The 22,689-nt window shown below is 34.7% G+C and overlaps 1 protein-coding gene across 1 annotated transcript in view; it reads right to left on the reverse strand.

Moving 5' to 3' along the window:
* Positions 1-22,689, reverse strand: part of LOC136042549 (myb-like protein X) — a 90,819-nt gene that overhangs the window by 62,137 nt on the left and 5,993 nt on the right. Inside the window, exons 2-3 of the mRNA XM_065727518.1 lie at positions 19,036-19,221; positions 9,484-9,669 (exon numbers count right to left, since the gene is read on the reverse strand). Of these exons, the coding sequence (XP_065583590.1) occupies positions 9,484-9,669; positions 19,036-19,221 (372 nt within the window). The remainder of the gene's footprint in view (positions 1-9,483; positions 9,670-19,035; positions 19,222-22,689) is intronic.

The raw sequence follows: 22,689 nt of genomic DNA on the forward strand, positions 1-22,689 counted from the left end.
ATTATATGTAGTATATTATCTTGTTTTTATTTGTTATGGGTTGCCCGGTGATACGAGCTAGACTCCCAGCCGGGAATAGCGTTTTTGAGGTTGTATTTAGTTTATAAATAAAAAGAATCAGAATCAGTAGCAATACCTACTAGGATCACGGATCACTCTGCGACCCTAATTGACAGTTTGTTTGTCTTTTCAAAGTATACCCGAAATGCGTTTTTAAATATTGTATTGAATATCATTTCCCAGTGGAATTTAGTTTCTAGTTACAAGTTTCACGCCAGAAAAAGCGAATCAAAGCTGTTCGAGCGATTAAGCCTAGAAAAGTTCAGAGGTTTAAAGAAGAAATAAGTGAAACATCTTTTGAACCTGTCTTGAACCAGGATGACCCGTGTGAAGCTTTGGTGTAATTTGGTAGTATTATAACTACTGCATATAATAAAACTCGTCCACTGAACACACTCAAACAGAGACCAAATATGCCGAGAGAATTATGGATTGAGGAAGAGCTAGTTAACATATTTGAACAGCAGGATGTTGTATTTGAAGATTAGCTGATATCTTCAATATAAGGCTTAAAAGGAAATAAAAAGAAATAAAAGAAAATAAGGACTTAAAAGGAAATAAAGAAACAGTATTAGTTGACACTTTTTCAAGAAAATAAAGCAGATCCGAAAAGAAATTGATAGTTATCCCTGAACTGGTTAGCTCAAGACCTCCAAGGTTAACTCAAGGCCCTCGAATCGCAAAAGAAGGAGTGATTGTAGAGGATAGACAAGAGTTGTGTGACAAGTTTGGCGGTTATTTTGATAATCTTAGAACGAAGATATTCATCGGAAAATAGAAGTTTCTAAGCATTTGTGAACAGCCAGTCGTTTGCTCATGAGCAGGGCTGGGGAATGGAAATGGAATTTCGTCACTGGGATTCAGCTGTATTGACAAAGATCATCAGCTCGATTGGATCCGACAGTGCTGGGCTTGATGGTGTAAACCTGAAGATTATTCGATCAATTATGGTGTAGAGTTTTTCCTGTGCTAGCGTACCTAATTCATTTATCAATGGAGAAGGGAGCTTTTCCTAAGTGAGTTTATTGATAGATTAAAGGATTTGGGCCTAAGAAGGAGATGTTATATATAGCATATATCTGCTTTATTTTTAACCAGACCCCAGCATGAATCTTATTTAATGAAAATGTTGAATCCTTTGTAAAATAAAATCTATGCAAAAGTTTTTTCCATATATTTCTACAAGTATTCAGTGAAGAATGAAAGCCAAATAAAAGTAAAAATAAAACAAATAAGAGTAAATAAATTTAAATGAAACTTAAAACGAGCAGAAACTAAGAGAAGTAGGACTGGCATCCCCAGTGCCATCTAAAGAACTTAAAATAATTTTCACTTTACTGAAAACACTCCCTATTTCAAGCTGTGTGTTTTTATCTCTCATATTATCAAAATAAAATCAACCTCATACCCAGGATTCCTAAAGAAAAGAAACAAATTTAGATGGACAATAATATATATATATATATATATAAATATATATAAATATATATATATATATATATATATATATATATATATATATATATATATATATATATATATATATATATATATATATATATATATATATATATATATATATATATATATATATATATATATATATTAAACAGTCAGTCTACATTTTTTCTTTTCTGTAGTATTTTCGGGTAGGATGGTGATTTTTTGTTGTTTTCAACCCTACCTCTCTTAGTTTCAGGGGGTGCGTGGATAAGAAGGCCAGAATGCAAATGCATTCTCGTGATTTTTGGAAATAACAGAAATACTTTTGGAAGTTATGATTGGCCCATTCACTAAAAGGAATCTATTTGAACCATTTTACTGAGCTTAATTCACTGTTCTGCGAAAAGGATGGGAAGGGTTGATAAAAAGGAATGCAGAAAGTTAGAACTTCTTAGAAGGTGATAAGGACTGGGGCTGTTAATAAATTTGAATGAAAAGGAAGAATGCAAATCTGTATTGGCCTTTGAAGGTTGCTTCAGAAGTGAGTTGATACTAGTAGCTGCAGTATTTCTTACTGCTTTCAAATTTAGATGATATATAAATCTTTTATTTCGAAAGTACCCTAATCATTGTGTGCGAGAGCAACACTTTGGTTTTGTCCGAGTTTTTTTTCTATGCCGCCAATCTCGGCTTATTCCTGGAGACTGGTAAGGGTCTAACCTGTGCAGTTCTTATAGAAACTGTGGACCTCAGGCCGGATTGATGAGTATGGTATTACATTTTGGAAAGCTCCGCAGAACTCTTGCCTGGGGACAAAAAGGATCGTTTTTGCTTGTCCACGAGCCAGAGACTATGGTGTGCGAAGTGAAGTGGAGTTATATAGCCTATGTCAGAGAGGAGTATTTGAAGTTGTGTAGCCAAGCTTTTGTTTCATCAAACCATGTTTCTACTTTCGAGTGGAAAGTTCCGTTCTAGCAGGCAAGCAGGCAGGAACCACTTTCAAGTTGAAGATGGACTAAAATCTATAAGTGTCAAATATATGCGGCAGTTACCCGGCCCCACAGCCAATATATCTTCTTCGAGTGATAAATAGAAAATTTGACAGAAGCAAAAAAGCAGTGTTTTCTCACGGGTACGAAAGTGCTGCCATCTATTGTTTCTACCCATTTCTGTTCGTGATTTCAGCTGAGTTTATCATTCGGTTTTTCGGACTTAGGATTGTGATAGAGAAATCGTTCCAGGTGTGGCTAATAAACTTTAAAATTTCTCTCATTTCTAAAGAAATTGGAGCTTATTCTCTGCTCCTTTCTAAGTGGTGACGTTAGAAAGTTGGCCTATGGCAAAAAAAATCAACTTTAGAACTAAGACAGATAGAATTTTTTTTTCAACGGCAATCGATACCTCTTGATGAGCTGATCAAAGTATATGTCATCCATTTTTTGGTACAAAAGTTCCATAATGAGGTATACCAGTTAGAAAGTTTCAAAGGGGTGACAACTTCAATAGTAAGGTACACACTGAAACCAAAAATTGGCCGATACAAATTGTGAGACATGTAGAGGACGCGTAAGCAACAGTCGTCTGTTAGCTGATAATCATCTTCGGCAATGAGGGGTTTGGAACTTTCGCTACTTGGTGGAGGTCTACCTATTATTTGTTTCCAGTATATTTGATGGTTAGACCAATTTGGTTCTAGTGGTAAGACATGTAGGGGACTTGGTAAGTAATAATCGACTGTAAAGTCAACTTTTGAACTAAGATAGATAAACAGAAATTTTCGACGTCAATCGATAGCTTTTAATAAGCTGGTCAAAGTATGTGTCATAAATTTTTTGGTAGAAAATCCCTTCATGAAATAAACCAGTTTGAAAGTTTCAAGGGGTTGAAAACTTCAGTAGTAAGGTACACACTGAAACAAAAAATAAGTCGATACCAATTGTGAGACATGTAGGGAACTTGTAAGCAACAGTCCGCTGTTAACTGATAATCATCTTCGGCAATAAGGGGTTTGCAACTTTTGCTAGTTAGTGTACGTATTATTTGTTTCCGTGTATTTGATGGTCAGACCAATTTAGTTCCAGTGGTAAGACTTGTGGGGGACTTGTAAGTAATAATCTTCTGTTAGGCTACAATCATCTTCAGTGATGAGGGGTTTGTAACTTTGGCTAGTTGGTGTACCCATTTATTTGTTTCCGGAGAACTTGACGTCCATTATGGGAGAGGGACTTAGAAGTAAGAATTGGTTCACTTTGGGCTAGAAACTTGTGCAAATTAGTGCACATTGTATTCGATCTCTGTAAATCTGACAGAATTAAGTGTTTACGCAACGGGTTAAAACGATAACGTAAAACAATAAAGTAGTTTCAAAATAATTAATACAGTCTCATCTATGGTATTTTGATCATGAAAAGTAACTAGATTGTATAAGATACTGTTCTAAGTTTTCATGCGTCACGATGTCTACGATTGAACAGGATAAGGTTTAACTGGTTGCAAAGTCAATTAGCTAATTATGTCATGGGTCTTAGTTGGTATTATAAAGTTATCCGTAACTTTTCTAGATAAGAATACGCTAGGTGTAACTCAACTAAATATAGGACATGTCATGTGACAAGGCTGTGAATAAAATGCATCGGAAATATAAACAGTGATATTAAAAGTTTTCGACGATTCTGATCATGAAAACAAGTAATAAAACTCTTTAAAAATATAGCTATAGTAGTCGTCTAATATTTACAAGAGAAGTAAACATGGTCCAAGATAGAAAAAGAGGAATTATATTCGTTGGTTATGCGAAACAGGGCTAAAGAACACGGAACAGTAAAGCTCAAGAGGTAAAAAGTTCAGTAGCAAATATTGTAATATGTAATAACTTATAGTATATTGTAATAATTTATAATAGGCAAAGATAGAAGGAAGAGAAGGTCAACTTTCGAATATGAGAAATGTTTATATTACATATCATGCAAGTCACTTGGTATAAACACTAAAAATGAAACTAAGAAAGAAAAAAAAAATCAGTTTTGGCTAACTTGTCTCTAGTGCGACGATAACTGGGTTGTGGTAACTGTAATACGTCATTAGATTCTTGGCTAACCATTTTGCTGGCGATTCCATATCCCTTTCTGTTACAGAAAACAGAACCAATCTGTCTTAAATAAACTGTGAACAGATTTGTAGAAGTTTTTATTTCCTCTAAATATACGATTTTTCTACATTTCCTAAATGTCCTGCTAACACTTAAAACATTTTTTCCCCACCACAATCAGGACTATCAGTCACTCTCCCGTTTCTTCATAAATTTGTATATTTATTCTGTCTCTCAATCGGGTTGCCTCGATGACACCTTTAAAACATGCGGAATCTGGGACGTCCAACATCCACCACTGTAAGCCGTGTTTGATCTACGTTCACCTTCGAGATCCATTTTCATGAAAACATAAGACTGAAACCAGGAACAAAAATCTCGAAGGTTGGGGTACACCAACTAGTAAAATTTCCAAACCCTTATCACCGAGCCTAACAGCCGGTTCTTACTTACAAGTTCCCTGAAACATCGGTCAAATATGTTATACGGCATTTAAAGCTTATTACAGATTCCTTTTTTCCTTGGTGCGCGTTGTAATTACGCGAATAAGCAAAACAGACCTTTACTTCATTCTTCCTAATACACGGCCAATCAGATCGCTTAGTTGATCCCGCCAACGGACCAAGGAGAGGCCTAACGTCGTCAAGGTTGCCAAAGAACATACCAATTTCAAAATTGAGATCGGTTGACAACTTCAGCGTTTAACAGATACCGAAGAAAAAAACCAAAGTGTTGCTCTCGCAACACTTTAGTCGGCGAATTCGAAAAAGGTTGCTGCAACACTTCAAGTTGCCCGGGCAATATAGGTCTAGTCTGATCATGAATTCGACACCATACTTTTAGAATGATTGTCCAAAACTGCAAAAAAAGATGGATTTTGTATTCAAGATAACCGTAAAAAAGGAGGACCATGTTGACTACCGTGCTGGGAAAAGTAGGGACAAGACCTGAATTTCTTTACACAATGAAAAACACGATTCTACATACAAAAGGTTCTTAGTACACATACAATGACTAGACAAGATGATTGGATAATATTATAGCTGTTGCTGTGGATGCCAGAATACGATGTAATAAACGCATGCAGGTCTCCACAGTCCATCGGACCGCCCGCCACGATGTTGATTGCCACAGCCATCCGTGGGTCTGCTCGCTACAAGATAAGTGCTTTTTTTCTTGTTTATATCTTCAAGATAGCAAATGCCAAGAAAACTTCATTGTTTTCTGCTACGGACATCAAAAGGAAACGAGACTCGCTGAAAATATTTTGGTATCGTATGAAGTTGATATAAGGGAGGAGTCGCGAAAAACAGGAGAAGGAGTAATGTTTGTGTTTGAAAAAGCTAGAAACTTACCCCTCCCCCCCAATAAAAAACAAACAAACAACAAAGCAGGTTATAAGCTGTGCTCAAAATCAGCAGCCCAGCAAGCTCGTCATCTCATCTGTTGGAGAGAATTGTTACTAGTGAGGATGAGATTGCAAGAACACAAAAATTTATGATAGAAAAATTACTGAGCAAGTTTTAGAAAAGTGTGGGGACAAACAACAGAAAAGTGAAAATCCCTTAAAGTAATCGTACAAGAATAATTAGTGAAACTTATACCTCTTGAGTGTTTCTTGAGTTTACACCAAAGTTTTAAAGCATATTAATTAAAGTCATACAAAAGTTTGAGAGCAGAAATTCAATCACCGTTTTGCGAAAAGGATGGGCAGGGTTCATAAAAAAGGAATACAGAAGAAGAAATTCAATCACCGAAATTCAATTTTTGAAAGCAGAAATTGAATCACCGTTCTACAAAAGGGATGGGAGCCTTCATAAAAAAGGAATGCAGAAAGATAGAACTTCTTAGAAGGTGATAAAGACTGGAGCTGTCAAAAGATTTGGATGAAAAGGAAGTATGTTGGCCTTTCAAGGTTGGTTCAGAAGTGAGTTGATACTAGTAGTTGCAGTATTTCTTATTGACTTCAAATTTAGATGATATATAAATCGTTTATTTCAAAAGTACCCTAATTGTTTATTTTTTTGAAATTTTTTTAGACGAATAATTCTTTTACAGAGTCTTGAGAACAAAACATACATTTTTTAAAAAACATTTTTTTCTGCACATTTTGGGTAGTCTATAAAGTTAAAATACTTAGCATTAAGAAATTAAATACACACGAAATACAGATCAAATTTATAAATATCCAAAAAATGGCCACAATTTCTGGATTAATCCCATCAGCTGTAAATCATAATAGCGTTGAGTTTCATGACATAAAATGAGAACCAGCACAAAACCCCATCGTTAAATTCTGCCGTAGACAAATATCTCGACAAAAGCCTCCCATAAGTCCCCTCAAAGTTCCTTCTGAATTTTTTTTTGTCCAAAACGTAAAATAAGGTATCTAAAGAATAGCTAAGAACAATAAGAAGAACAAAGAAAAGAATATAATTATACCTCAGTCATTATTTAGAAAGTCTTTTGGGTCATTGCGCAAGTGGGGAGAGGTTATACCTGCCTTAAAAAGTCCATTCATTTGCCCAAGTTGTATAATCAGATGAATATACGTAGGAGTATAAGGAGGAAGGGTAGATATTAGACCATAATCCCATATTGTGACTTAGTCTGAACAAGGGGGCTCCAGGGTGTTACCTCCTTTCTTATTGATAAAATTATTGTCATGTTATGTTAAAGCTTCATTTTACTAAACTTTTTGCTTCTAATGTCAACAGAAAAAAAAAAACATTTCTGTAAATTACAGGCTCTAGTGTCTATTTTACAGGCCGAAAGCTACAGGAGGACAAACAGCCTCCCTCTTGGTTATGTGACCCTCTTCTAACCGATGTAATATCAAATTAAAATTTTGACACATCTGTTTTATTGGAAAAATATCAATGTCACATAATTTTTTTCTTTGAGGTCCTTATTGACCCTATATCTCCTGTGTCATCTTATCCTGCAATGGTAACTCAACCGCTTGAAGCATGAAGGGAGAATTCAGCTGCTATAAAAACGTAAAAATAAATACTATAGGACATTCTAAATCATACATTCTGTCTATATTTGGAAGACAGATTGTTTACTTAAAAAAATAGCTTTTTCATTGCTTTATTTGTTGAATTTTGTCTTTGGCAGCTCAATTTTATACTTGAGTGGATTTTTTCGAAGGACCAAAGACCAGGTACAACCCGATCAAGTTTGAAAGAGATCAGGTCAAAATCATTATTCGGACGGTCTACAATATTTAGATCAAACAATCTTCTTTCAGATATGTAATAAAAAATATATAATTTTCAGTTGTTTGTACTTCACCATATCAGTAGTTTCATCAGTCAAAACAGAAAATGACGGATCGCTCGAATTTTAAAAGTTATGACTGAAAGTTTCAAATACTATCCAAAAAGGCTTTTTCAACTTCTCGAGTGTGTATTACGTGAAGTTTATTAATATTCTGGAGATTAATGTCCGTATTTGAATATACATATGTTACTTCTTAATAGGGAATTTTTTCTCCGGATTTTCTGCTAAGTCTTGTATACTAGATCTCGTATTTTATAGTTCACATCCATCTCATACCAAACTTTTGGAATATTACCAGTCAGCCAGCCACTTTTACATGACAGATTCAACATGAATTTGCATATAGTGGTCTGGAAATCGAAGATGGAAAGACTTTTTCCGTCCTAGATGCTGGTCTCCCTATGGATTAATTTTGTCTTTATAATGATGCAGAGTGGACGGCCTACAATTTGGTTTCTCTTCCAGACGTAACCATTGGTGGCAAGAATTGCCATTTCAAATGCTGGATGTACGTGCTATTTAAGTATACTGTTCTAAATTGCTATGGCTCAGAATAATTTAAAGCTTTTTTTTTAATGAAAGTAAGAGGCAACATTAAAACTTCAAAGGAAACAGAAGTTAATATGTATCAAAGGGGGCTACCTCCCCCTCAATTACTCACTCATCACACTGAAGTTTTTAAGCCATTTAAAAGAAGCTGCCTATTGCAATTAAACGACCTTTGTGTTTCAGGAGTCGTTCTTAAAGAATTGAGACGAAACTGTCAAGCTTTATCGGAACAAAGGAAGTATTTTAAAGCTAAAAAAAAAAAAAGTCTAATAGTCTCTATTAAAAACTTCCACCCATTAGTGGTTTTAGGCCTCAACCTGGGGGGAGGGAGCAAGGTATACCACAGGGTAATAAAATATAAAATACAAGAAATTTAATTTAAGAGGTCACAACAATTGGGGGGGGGGCAGGTGTCCCCTGCCCAGGCCCAGAACCGCCACTTCTTCCACCAATGAACGAATTAATAAAATTCATACTGGGGAGCATCAATAGTTTAGTTTTTATCTCTTAATAGTGCTAAAGTTCCAATTTAGAAAAGTAAGTAAGATGTTTTAATTTTGTCTTTCAAATATAAACCTCCAAGACTGATGAGAATCTACAAAAATTAACCTAAATAGAATCGCTTAAAAGCTAAGAAGAACAATCAAAGTTCACTGGATTTAGTTCATAGTTTCTATTAAACATTTTTACTAAAAACACATTGAATAAAATTGCTTGAATATCCTAAGAAATATTCAGTATCAGAAAATTTTAAAAATCAGTAGTGGGAAAATTCCACAGCTGATCTACTATGACAGTTAACGCTTCATTAGGCTATCCAGTATTGAAAAACAAAGGTTTACCCTTTAATAGGTGTTTCAACAGAGTCAAAATTGTTAATTTCAGTTTTTGGTGACACGAATTCTCAGAATAAGAAATCTCAGCGTAAAGAAATTCCAAACGACTGAATTTCGGTAGTCAGCTAGCATTAGAACACGACCGAATTCACAAAATAAAGTTGTTAGCTTGACAAGATCTACATCTTCCCAGTCCTTAGGAGATATCGATAATAAACTTACTTCAGCTGGTTCGTATTCTTTTTCTGAATCTTCTTTGTCAAAGTCTACGTCTTTTTCAATTTTCTCTTCGTCGGATTTCTTACTTTTATCCTCTTCTTCCATCTTTTTCCTTTCTTCTTTGTCCTGTTTTTCTTTCATTGCTCGTTCTGCTTCACTTTCACTTCTGTCACTATTTTCATCACCAATCTACAAAATAAGTGTTCACCATTAACTTCGTCCATAATTACCGTGAATTATCAAAAGAAAGAACAGTTTCTAATAGTTCTTCCTCGGCAAAGACAATATGAAACTCAAATCAACACAATTTACAAAGACAAAAAAATTAAGATAATGCTGATAAAAGCACGAACATGGGTACTTTTATATTTCCACTTGGATCTGATAATGTGACGTAAAAACGTGATCATTCTTTGACTGATTAAATAAAAAAAAAAAGTTTTTTAAAACTGAAAGTAAGGAGCGACATTAAAACCTAAAGCGAACAGAAATTACTCCGTATATGAAATGGGTTGTCCCCTCCGCAATCCCTCGCTCTTTACGCTAAAGCTTTTAATTATTCAAAAAAGTAGAATTGTGGCAAAGAGTCAAACTTTAGCGTAAAGAGCGAGGGATTGCGGAGGGGACAACCCATTTCATATATGGCGTAATTTCTGTTCGTTTTAAGTTATAATGTCGCTCCATACTTTCAGTTAAAAAAACTAGTTTTTTTATTTAATTTCTGAAAGTTTTTGAATTAATGCATGTTTGATTTTGGCTCTCCGCACATAAATTATTAAAATGAAATTTGTATATTAATTTTTTTTTTTTGGCAAAATGGCTTACTCTTAGTTTTGATCAGACAATTTTGAGAAATAAGGGGTGGGGAAGGAGGCCCAGTTGCCCTTCAGTTTTTCGGTTACTTAAAAAGGCAACTAGAACTTTTAATTTTTAGCGAACGTTTTTATTAGTAAAAAATATACGTAACTTCAGAATTAACTTACGTAACAAACTTTTACATTCTTATATTTTTATTATATATACGAGGGGGTTTATACCCTCGTTAATACCTCGCTCTTTACACTAAAACGTAAGTTTTGTCCCAATTCCTTAAGAATGACCCCTGAATCAGAAAGGCCGTAGAATAAATAGTTGAAATTACTAAAAAGACTTTAGCATAAAGAGCGAGTTATTTATCTCCTCCTAAATACATCGCTCTTTATGCTAAAATACTTTTAGAACCCCTCATATGCGTAATAATCTCTATTCGTTTTAAGTTTCAATGATACTCCTTACTTTCAATTGAAAAAACGTTTTCATGTTTATTTTTTCATTGTTTTTTATAGTAATGCTAGAAAATCCGCCGCCCTTTTCATTGAATTTTTTTCTCCCATGACATATTCCTCCAAGGAAAGATCCTCCCACATATCCCCCTCCCTCAGCCCCCCCCCCCAACCAAAAAAATCCCCCTGAAAACGTCTGCACACTTCCCAACAACCATTACTGTATGTAAACACTGGTCAAATTTTGTAACTTACAGCCCCTCCCCAAGGGATTCTGGGGGAGTAAGTCATTCCCAAAGACATAGTTATTATAGTTTTCGACTATGCAGAACAAAATGGCTATCTCAAAATTTTGATCTGTTGACTTTGGGAAAAAATAAGCGTGGGAGGGGGCCTAGGTGCCCTCCAATTTTTTTGGTCACTTCAAAAGGGCAATAGAACTTTTGATTTTCATTAGAATGAGCCCTCTTGCAACATTCTAGGACCACTTGGTCGATACGATGACCCCTGAAAAAAAAAAAAAAACACACACACCCGTGATTTGTCTTCTGGCAAAAAATACGAGATTCCACATTTTTGTAGATAAGAGCTTTAAATTTTCGCTAACCGGTTCTCTGATACGCCGAATTCGATGGTGTGATTTTTGTTAAGATTCTATGACTTTTAGGGGGTGTTTCCTCCTATTTTCCAAAATAAGGCAATATTTCTCAGGCTCGTAACTTTTGATTACCAAGACTAAATTTGATGAAACTTATATATTTAGAATCAACATGAAAATCCAATTCTTTTGATGTATCTTTTAGCATCAAAATTCCGTTTTTTAGAGTTTTGTTTACTATTGAGCCGGGTCGCTCCTTATTACATAGGGGGAAACATCCGCTAAAAGTCATACAATCTTAAGGAAAATCACACTATCAGATTCAGCTTATTAGAAAACCTTATTGCAGAAGTTTCAAGCTCCTATCTACAAAAATGTTGAATTTCGCATTTTTTGCCAGAACACAGATCACGGATGTGTGTTTGTTTGTTTTTTTGTTTCTTTTTTCCCCAGGGGTTATCGTATCGACTTAGTGGTCCTAGAATGTTGCGAGAAGGCTCATTCTAACATAAATTAAAAGTTATAATGTCATTTTTAAGTGACCAAAAAAATTGGAGGGCACTAAGGCCCCCTCCCGTGCTCATTTTTTCCCCAAAGTCACCAAATCAAAATTCTGAGATAGCCATTTTATTCACCATAGTCGTATACCCTAACAACCATTTTCTCATTAAGTCGTCTTTGTAAGGGACGACTTACTTTCCTGCAGTCCCCATGGGAGGGGCCGCAAGTTACAAACTTTGACCTGTGTTTACATATAGTAATGGTTACTGGGAAGTGTAGAGACATTTTTAGATGAATTTTTTTGGTTTAGGGGGGAGTTGAAGGGGGGAGGGTTATGTGGGAGGATATTTCCACGGATGAACTTCTCATGGGGGAAAATAATTTCAATGAAGGGGGCACAGGATTGTCTAGCAATATTTGAAAAAACAATGAAAAAACAAATATGAAAAGTTGTTTCTACTGAAAGTAAGGAGCAGCATTAAAAATTAAAACAAACAAAGATTATTACGCATATGAGAGGTTTACCTCCTCGTAATATCTCACTCTTTACGCTAAAGTATTTTCAGTAATTTCAACTATTTATTCTACGGCCTTTTTGATTCAGAGGCCATTCTTAAGGAATTGGGACAACATTTAAGCTTTAGTGTAAAGAGCAAGGTATCGACGAGGGGTGAACCCCCTCATATACGCAATAAAAACATACGATTATAGAAGTTCGTTACGTAAGTTAATTTGCAAGTTAGGTATATTTTTTACTAATGAAAACGTTCGTAAAAATTAAAAGTTCTACTTATCTTTTGAAGTAACAAATAATATTGGAGGGTATCTATGCCTCCTCCCTCGCTCCTTTTTTTTCAAAATCTTCCGATTTAAACTATAAGAATGCCATTTAGCCAAAAAAATTAACATGCAAATTTCGTTTTAATTATTTATGTGCGGAGAGCCAAGATCAAAACATTAATTAAAAAACGTCCAGACAATAAATAAAGAAAAACAAGTTTTTGAAATGAAAGTAAGGAGCAAAGTAAGTAAGTTTGACTCTTTCTCTTAAGTCTACTTTTTAAAACAGCAAAACTTCAGCGTAAAGAGGGGGGCGTTGAGGAGAAAAAGCCCCTTTCATATACGGAGTAATTTCTGTTCGTTAAAATTTAATGTTGCTCCATACTTTCATTTCAAAAAGACTTGTTTTTTTTTTATTTAATCACTTATAGGAACCACATGAACAGTCCCGGAAGAATTTGGGGTACAAGGATATTGAAAGATCCCGATTGAACACCGTATTTATCACGGGGGCAATTAAAAACTTTTATACCAACCCTTTAATCATTTCATATATATATATATATATATATATATATATATATATATATATATATATATATATATATATATATATATGACAATTAGTTCTGTTATCTGTAACAAAAAGGGATATGGAATCACCAGCAAAATGATTAGCAGTGATCTGTCAAAATCTGACAGAATTAAGTGTTTACGCAACGGGTTAAAACGATAACGTAAAACAATGAGGTACGCAACGGGTACAAACGATAACGTAAAACAATAAAGTAGTTTCAAAATAATTAATACAGTCTCATCTATGGTATTTTGATCATGAAAAGTAACTAGATTGTATAAGATACTGTTCTAAGTTTTCATGCGTCACGATGTCTACGATTGAACAGGATAAGGTTTAACTGGTTGCAAAGTCAATTAGCTAATTATGTCATGGGTCTTAGTTGGTATTATAAAGTTATCCGTAACTTTTCTAGATAAGAATACGCTAGGTGTAACTCAACTAAATATAGGACATGTCATGTGACAAGGCTGTGAATAAAATGCATCGGAAATATAAACAGTGATATTAAAAGTTTTCGACGATTCTGATCATGAAAACAAGTAATAAAACTCTTTAAAAATATAGCTATAGTAGTCGTCTAATATTTACAAGAGAAGTAAACATGGTCCAAGATAGAAAAAGAGGAATTATATTCGTTGGTTATGCGAAACAGGGCTAAAGAACACGGAACAGTAAAGCTCAAGAGGTAAAAAGTTCAGTAGCAAATATTGTAATATGTAATAACTTATAGTATATTGTAATAATTTATAATAGGCAAAGATAGAAGGAAGAGAAGGTCAACTTTCGAATATGAGAAATGTTTATATTACATATCATGCAAGTCACTTGGTATAAACACTAAAAATGAAACTAAGAAAGAAAAAAAAAATCAGTTTTGGCTAACTTGTCTCTAGTGCGACGATAACTGGGTTGTGGTAACTGTAATACGTCATTAGATTCTTGGCTAACCATTTTGCTGGCGATTCCATATCCCTTTCTGTTACAGAAAACAGAACCAATCTGTCTTAAATAAACTGTGAACAGATTTGTAGAAGTTTTTATTTCCTCTAAATATACGATTTTTCTACATTTCCTAAATGTCCTGCTAACACTTAAAACATTTTTTCCCCACCACAATCAGGACTATCAGTCACTCTCCCGTTTCTTCATAAATTTGTATATTTATTCTGTCTCTCAATCGGGTTGCCTCGATGACACCTTTAAAACATGCGGAATCTGGGACGTCCAACATCCACCACTGTAAGCCGTGTTTGATCTACGTTCACCTTCGAGATCCATTTTCATGAAAACATAAGACTGAAACCAGGAACAAAAATCTCGAAGGTTGGGGTACACCAACTAGTAAAATTTCCAAACCCTTATCACCGAGCCTAACAGCCGGTTCTTACTTACAAGTTCCCTGAAACATCGGTCAAATATGTTATACGGCATTTAAAGCTTATTACAGATTCCTTTTTTCCTTGGTGCGCGTTGTAATTACGCGAATAAGCAAAACAGACCTTTACTTCATTCTTCCTAATACACGGCCAATCAGATCGCTTAGTTGATCCCGCCAACGGACCAAGGAGAGGCCTAACGTCGTCAAGGTTGCCAAAGAACATACCAATTTCAAAATTGAGATCGGTTGACAACTTCAGCGTTTAACAGATACCGAAGAAAAAAACCAAAGTGTTGCTCTCGCAACACTTTAGTCGGCGAATTCGAAAAAGGTTGCTGCAACACTTCAAGTTGCCCGGGCAATATAGGTCTAGTCTGATCATGAATTCGACACCATACTTTTAGAATGATTGTCCAAAACTGCAAAAAAAGATGGATTTTGTATTCAAGATAACCGTAAAAAAGGAGGACCATGTTGACTACCGTGCTGGGAAAAGTAGGGACAAGACCTGAATTTCTTTACACAATGAAAAACACGATTCTACATACAAAAGGTTCTTAGTACACATACAATGACTAGACAAGATGATTGGATAATATTATAGCTGTTGCTGTGGATGCCAGAATACGATGTAATAAACGCATGCAGGTCTCCACAGTCCATCGGACCGCCCGCCACGATGTTGATTGCCACAGCCATCCGTGGGTCTGCTCGCTACAAGATAAGTGCTTTTTTTCTTGTTTATATCTTCAAGATAGCAAATGCCAAGAAAACTTCATTGTTTTCTGCTACGGACATCAAAAGGAAACGAGACTCGCTGAAAATATTTTGGTATCGTATGAAGTTGATATAAGGGAGGAGTCGCGAAAAACAGGAGAAGGAGTAATGTTTGTGTTTGAAAAAGCTAGAAACTTACCCCTCCCCCCCAATAAAAAACAAACAAACAACAAAGCAGGTTATAAGCTGTGCTCAAAATCAGCAGCCCAGCAAGCTCGTCATCTCATCTGTTGGAGAGAATTGTTACTAGTGAGGATGAGATTGCAAGAACACAAAAATTTATGATAGAAAAATTACTGAGCAAGTTTTAGAAAAGTGTGGGGACAAACAACAGAAAAGTGAAAATCCCTTAAAGTAATCGTACAAGAATAATTAGTGAAACTTATACCTCTTGAGTGTTTCTTGAGTTTACACCAAAGTTTTAAAGCATATTAATTAAAGTCATACAAAAGTTTGAGAGCAGAAATTCAATCACCGTTTTGCGAAAAGGATGGGCAGGGTTCATAAAAAAGCAATACAGAAGAAGAAATTCAATCACCGAAATTCAATTTTTGAAAGCAGAAATTGAATCACCGTTCTACAAAAGGGATGGGAGCCTTCATAAAAAAGGAATGCAGAAAGATAGAACTTCTTAGAAGGTGATAAAGACTGGAGCTGTCAAAAGATTTGGATGAAAAGGAAGTATGTTGGCCTTTCAAGGTTGGTTCAGAAGTGAGTTGATACTAGTAGTTGCAGTATTTCTTATTGACTTCAAATTTAGATGATATATAAATCGTTTATTTCAAAAGTACCCTAATTGTTTATTTTTTTGAAATTTTTTAGACGAATAATTCTTTTACAGAGTCTTGAGAACAAAACATACATTTTTTAAAAAACATTTTTTTCTGCACATTTTGGGTAGTCTATAAAGTTAAAATACTTAGCATTAAGAAATTAAATACACACGAAATACAGATCAAATTTATAAATATCCAAAAAATGGCCACAATTTCTGGATTAATCCCATCAGCTGTAAATCATAATAGCGTTGAGTTTCATGACATAAAATGAGAACCAGCACAAAACCCCATCGTTAAATTCTGCCGTAGACAAATATCTCGACAAAAGCCTCCCATAAGTCCCCTCAAAGTTCCTTCTGAATTTTTTTTTGTCCAAAACGTAAAATAAGGTATCTAAAGAATAGCTAAGAACAATAAGAAGAACAAAGAAAAGAATATAATTATACCTCAGTCATTATTTAGAAAGTCTTTTGGGTCATTGCGCAAGTGGGGAGAGGTTATACCTGCCTTAAAAAGTCCATTCATTTGCCCAAGTTGTATAATCAGATGAATATACGTAGGAGTATAAGGAGGAAGGGTAGATATTAGACCATAATCCCATATTGTGACTTAGTCTGAACAAGGGGGCTCCAGGGTGTTACCTCCTTTCTTATTGATAAAATTATTGTCATGTTATGTTAAAGCTTCATTTTACTAAACTTTTTGCTTCTAATGTCAACAGAAAAAAAAAAAAAACATTTCTGTAAATTACAGGCTCTAGTGTCTATTTTACAGGCCGAAAGCTACAGGAGGACAAACAGCCTCCCTCTTGGTTATGTGACCCTCTTCTAACCGATGTAATATCAAATTAAAATTTTGACACATCTGTTTTATTGGAAAAATATCAATGTCACATAATTTTTTTCTTTGAGGTCCTTATTGACCCTATATCTCCTGTGTCATCTTATCCTGCAATGGTAACTCAACCGCTTGAAGCATGAAGGGAGAATTCAGCTGCTATAAAAACGTAAAAATAAATACTATAGGACATTCTAAATCATACATTCTGTCTATATTTGGAAGACAGATTGTTTACTTAAAAAAATAGCTTTTTCATTGCTTTATTTGTTGAATTTTGTCTTTGGCAGCTCAATTTTATACTTGAGTGGATTTTTTCGAAGGACCAAAGACCAGGTACAACCCGATCAAGTTTGAAAGAGATCAGGTCAAAATCATTATTCGGACGGTCTACAATATTTAGATCAAACAATCTTCTTTCAGATATGTAATAAAAAATATATAATTTTCAGTTGTTTGTACTTCACCATATCAGTAGTTTCATCAGTCAAAACAGAAAATGACGGATCGCTCGAATTTTAAAAGTTATGACTGAAAGTTTCAAATACTATCCAAAAAGGCTTTTTCAACTTCTCGAGTGTGTATTACGTGAAGTTTATTAATATTCTGGAGATTAATGTCCGTATTTGAATATACATATGTTACTTCTTAATAGGGAATTTTTTCTCCGGATTTTCTGCTAAGTCTTGTATACTAGATCTCGTATTTTATAGTTCACATCCATCTCATACCAAACTTTTGGAATATTACCAGTCAGCCAGCCACTTTTACATGACAGATTCAACATGAATTTGCATATAGTGGTCTGGAAATCGAAGATGGAAAGACTTTTTCCGTCCTAGATGCTGGTCTCCCTATGGATTAATTTTGTCTTTATAATGATGCAGAGTGGACGGCCTACAATTTGGTTTCTCTTCCAGACGTAACCATTGGTGGCAAGAATTGCCATTTCAAATGCTGGATGTACGTGCTATTTAAGTATACTGTTCTAAATTGCTATGGCTCAGAATAATTTAAAGCTTTTTTTTTAATGAAAGTAAGAGGCAACATTAAAACTTCAAAGGAAACAGAAGTTAATATGTATCAAAGGGGGCTACCTCCCCCTCAATTACTCACTCATCACACTGAAGTTTTTAAGCCATTTAAAAGAAGCTGCCTATTGCAATTAAACGACCTTTGTGTTTCAGGAGTCGTTCTTAAAGAATTGAGACGAAACTGTCAAGCTTTATCGGAACAAAGGAAGTATTTTAAAGCTAAAAAAAAAAAAAGTCTAATAGTCTCTATTAAAAACTTCCACCCATTAGTGGTTTTAGGCCTCAACCTGGGGGGAGGGAGCAAGGTATACCACAGGGTAATAAAATATAAAATACAAGAAATTTAATTTAAGAGGTCACAACAATTGGGGGGGGGGGCAGGTGTCCCCTGCCCAGGCCCAGAACCGCCACTTCTTCCACCAATGAACGAATTAATAAAATTCATACTGGGGAGCATCAATAGTTTAGTTTTTATCTCTTAATAGTGCTAAAGTTCCAATTTAGAAAAGTAAGTAAGATGTTTTAATTTTGTCTTTCAAATATAAACCTCCAAGACTGATGAGAATCTACAAAAATTAACCTAAATAGAATCGCTTAAAAGCTAAGAAGAACAATCAAAGTTCACTGGATTTAGTTCATAGTTTCTATTAAACATTTTTACTAAAAACACATTGAATAAAATTGCTTGAATATCCTAAGAAATATTCAGTATCAGAAAATTTTAAAAATCAGTAGTGGGAAAATTCCACAGCTGATCTACTATGACAGTTAACGCTTCATTAGGCTATCCAGTATTGAAAAACAAAGGTTTACCCTTTAATAGGTGTTTCAACAGAGTCAAAATTGTTAATTTCAGTTTTTGGTGACACGAATTCTCAGAATAAGAAATCTCAGCGTAAAGAAATTCCAAACGACTGAATTTCGGTAGTCAGCTAGCATTAGAACACGACCGAATTCACAAAATAAAGTTGTTAGCTTGACAAGATCTACATCTTCCCAGTCCTTAGGAGATATCGATAATAAACTTACTTCAGCTGGTTCGTATTCTTTTTCTGAATCTTCTTTGTCAAAGTCTACGTCTTTTTCAATTTTCTCTTCGTCGGATTTCTTACTTTTATCCTCTTCTTCCATCTTTTTCCTTTCTTCTTTGTCCTGTTTTTCTTTCATTGCTCGTTCTGCTTCACTTTCACTTCTGTCACTATTTTCATCACCAATCTACAAAATAAGTGTTCACCATTAACTTCGTCCATAATTACCGTGAATTATCAAAAGAAAGAACAGTTTCTAATAGTTCTTCCTCGGCAAAGACAATATGAAACTCAAATCAACACAATTTACAAAGACAAAAAAATTAAGATAATGCTGATAAAAGCACGAACATGGGTACTTTTATATTTCCACTTGGATCTGATAATGTGACGTAAAAACGTGATCATTCTTTGACTGATTAAATAAAAAAAAAAGTTTTTTAAAACTGAAAGTAAGGAGCGACATTAAAACCTAAAGCGAACAGAAATTACTCCGTATATGAAATGGGTTGTCCCCTCCGCAATCCCTCGCTCTTTACGCTAAAGCTTTTAATTATTCAAAAAAGTAGAATTGTGGCAAAGAGTCAAACTTTAGCGTAAAGAGCGAGGGATTGCGGAGGGGACAACCCATTTCATATATGGCGTAATTTCTGTTCGTTTTAAGTTATAATGTCGCTCCATACTTTCAGTTAAAAAAACTAGTTTTTTTATTTAATTTCTGAAAGTTTTTGAATTAATGCATGTTTGATTTTGGCTCTCCGCACATAAATTATTAAAATGAAATTTGTATATTAATTTTTTTTTTTTGGCAAAATGGCTTACTCTTAGTTTTGATCAGACAATTTTGAGAAATAAGGGGTGGGGAAGGAGGCCCAGTTGCCCTTCAGTTTTTCGGTTACTTAAAAAGGCAACTAGAACTTTTAATTTTTAGCGAACGTTTTTATTAGTAAAAAATATACGTAACTTCAGAATTAACTTACGTAACAAACTTTTACATTCTTATATTTTTATTATATATACGAGGGGGTTTATACCCTCGTTAATACCTCGCTCTTTACACTAAAACGTAAGTTTTGTCCCAATTCCTTAAGAATGACCCCTGAATCAGAAAGGCCGTAGAATAAATAGTTGAAATTACTAAAAAGACTTTAGCATAAAGAGCGAGTTATTTATCTCCTCCTAAATACATCGCTCTTTATGCTAAAATACTTTTAGAACCCCTCATATGCGTAATAATCTCTATTCGTTTTAAGTTTCAATGATACTCCTTACTTTCAATTGAAAAAACGTTTTCATGTTTATTTTTTCATTGTTTTTTATAGTAATGCTAGAAAATCCGCCGCCCTTTTCATTGAATTTTTTTCTCCCATGACATATTCCTCCAAGGAAAGATCCTCCCACATATCCCCCTCCCTCAGCCCCCCCCCCCAACCAAAAAAATCCCCCTGAAAACGTCTGCACACTTCCCAACAACCATTACTGTATGTAAACACTGGTCAAATTTTGTAACTTACAGCCCCTCCCCAAGGGATTCTGGGGGAGTAAGTCATTCCCAAAGACATAGTTATTATAGTTTTCGACTATGCAGAACAAAATGGCTATCTCAAAATTTTGATCTGTTGACTTTGGGAAAAAATAAGCGTGGGAGGGGGCCTAGGTGCCCTCCAATTTTTTTGGTCACTTCAAAAGGGCAATAGAACTTTTGATTTTCATTAGAATGAGCCCTCTTGCAACATTCTAGGACCACTTGGTCGATACGATGACCCCTGAAAAAAAAAAAAAACACACACACCCGTGATTTGTCTTCTGGCAAAAAATACGAGATTCCACATTTTTGTAGATAAGAGCTTTAAATTTTCGCTAACCGGTTCTCTGATACGCCGAATTCGATGGTGTGATTTTTGTTAAGATTCTATGACTTTTAGGGGGTGTTTCCTCCTATTTTCCAAAATAAGGCAATATTTCTCAGGCTCGTAACTTTTGATTACCAAGACTAAATTTGATGAAACTTATATATTTAGAATCAACATGAAAATCCAATTCTTTTGATGTATCTTTTAGCATCAAAATTCCGTTTTTTAGAGTTTTGTTTACTATTGAGCCGGGTCGCTCCTTATTACATAGGGGGAAACATCCGCTAAAAGTCATACAATCTTAAGGAAAATCACACTATCAGATTCAGCTTATTAGAAAACCTTATTGCAGAAGTTTCAAGCTCCTATCTACAAAAATGTTGAATTTCGCATTTTTTGCCAGAACACAGATCACGGATGTGTGTTTGTTTGTTTTTTTGTTTCTTTTTTCCCCAGGGGTTATCGTATCGACTTAGTGGTCCTAGAATGTTGCGAGAAGGCTCATTCTAACATAAATTAAAAGTTATAATGTCATTTTTAAGTGACCAAAAAAATTGGAGGGCACTAAGGCCCCCTCCCGTGCTCATTTTTTCCCCAAAGTCACCAAATCAAAATTCTGAGATAGCCATTTTATTCACCATAGTCGTATACCCTAACAACCATTTTCTCATTAAGTCGTCTTTGTAAGGGACGACTTACTTTCCTGCAGTCCCCATGGGAGGGGCCGCAAGTTACAAACTTTGACCTGTGTTTACATATAGTAATGGTTACTGGGAAGTGTAGAGACATTTTTAGATGAATTTTTTTGGTTTAGGGGGGAGTTGAAGGGGGGAGGGTTATGTGGGAGGATATTTCCACGGATGAACTTCTCATGGGGGAAAATAATTTCAATGAAGGGGGCACAGGATTGTCTAGCAATATTTGAAAAAACAATGAAAAAACAAATATGAAAAGTTGTTTCTACTGAAAGTAAGGAGCAGCATTAAAAATTAAAACAAACAAAGATTATTACGCATATGAGAGGTTTACCTCCTCGTAATATCTCACTCTTTACGCTAAAGTATTTTCAGTAATTTCAACTATTTATTCTACGGCCTTTTTGATTCAGAGGCCATTCTTAAGGAATTGGGACAACATTTAAGCTTTAGTGTAAAGAGCAAGGTATCGACGAGGGGTGAACCCCCTCATATACGCAATAAAAACATACGATTATAGAAGTTCGTTACGTAAGTTAATTTGCAAGTTAGGTATATTTTTTACTAATGAAAACGTTCGTAAAAATTAAAAGTTCTACTTATCTTTTGAAGTAACAAATAATATTGGAGGGTATCTATGCCTCCTCCCTCGCTCCTTTTTTTTCAAAATCTTCCGATTTAAACTATAAGAATGCCATTTAGCCAAAAAAATTAACATGCAAATTTCGTTTTAATTATTTATGTGCGGAGAGCCAAGATCAAAACATTAATTAAAAAACGTCCAGACAATAAATAAAGAAAAACAAGTTTTTGAAATGAAAGTAAGGAGCAAAGTAAGTAAGTTTGACTCTTTCTCTTAAGTCTACTTTTTAAAACAGCAAAACTTCAGCGTAAAGAGGGGGGCGTTGAGGAGAAAAAGCCCCTTTCATATACGGAGTAATTTCTGTTCGTTAAAATTTAATGTTGCTCCATACTTTCATTTCAAAAAGACTTGTTTTTTTTTATTTAATCACTTATAGGAACCACATGAACAATCCCGGAAGAATTTGGGGTATAAAGATATTGATAGATCCCAATTGAACACCGTATTTATCACGGGGGCAATTA

Source organism: Artemia franciscana, unplaced genomic scaffold (assembly GCF_032884065.1).
Source record: "Artemia franciscana unplaced genomic scaffold, ASM3288406v1 Scaffold_1446, whole genome shotgun sequence".
Taxonomy (NCBI): Eukaryota; Metazoa; Arthropoda; class Branchiopoda; order Anostraca; family Artemiidae; genus Artemia; species Artemia franciscana.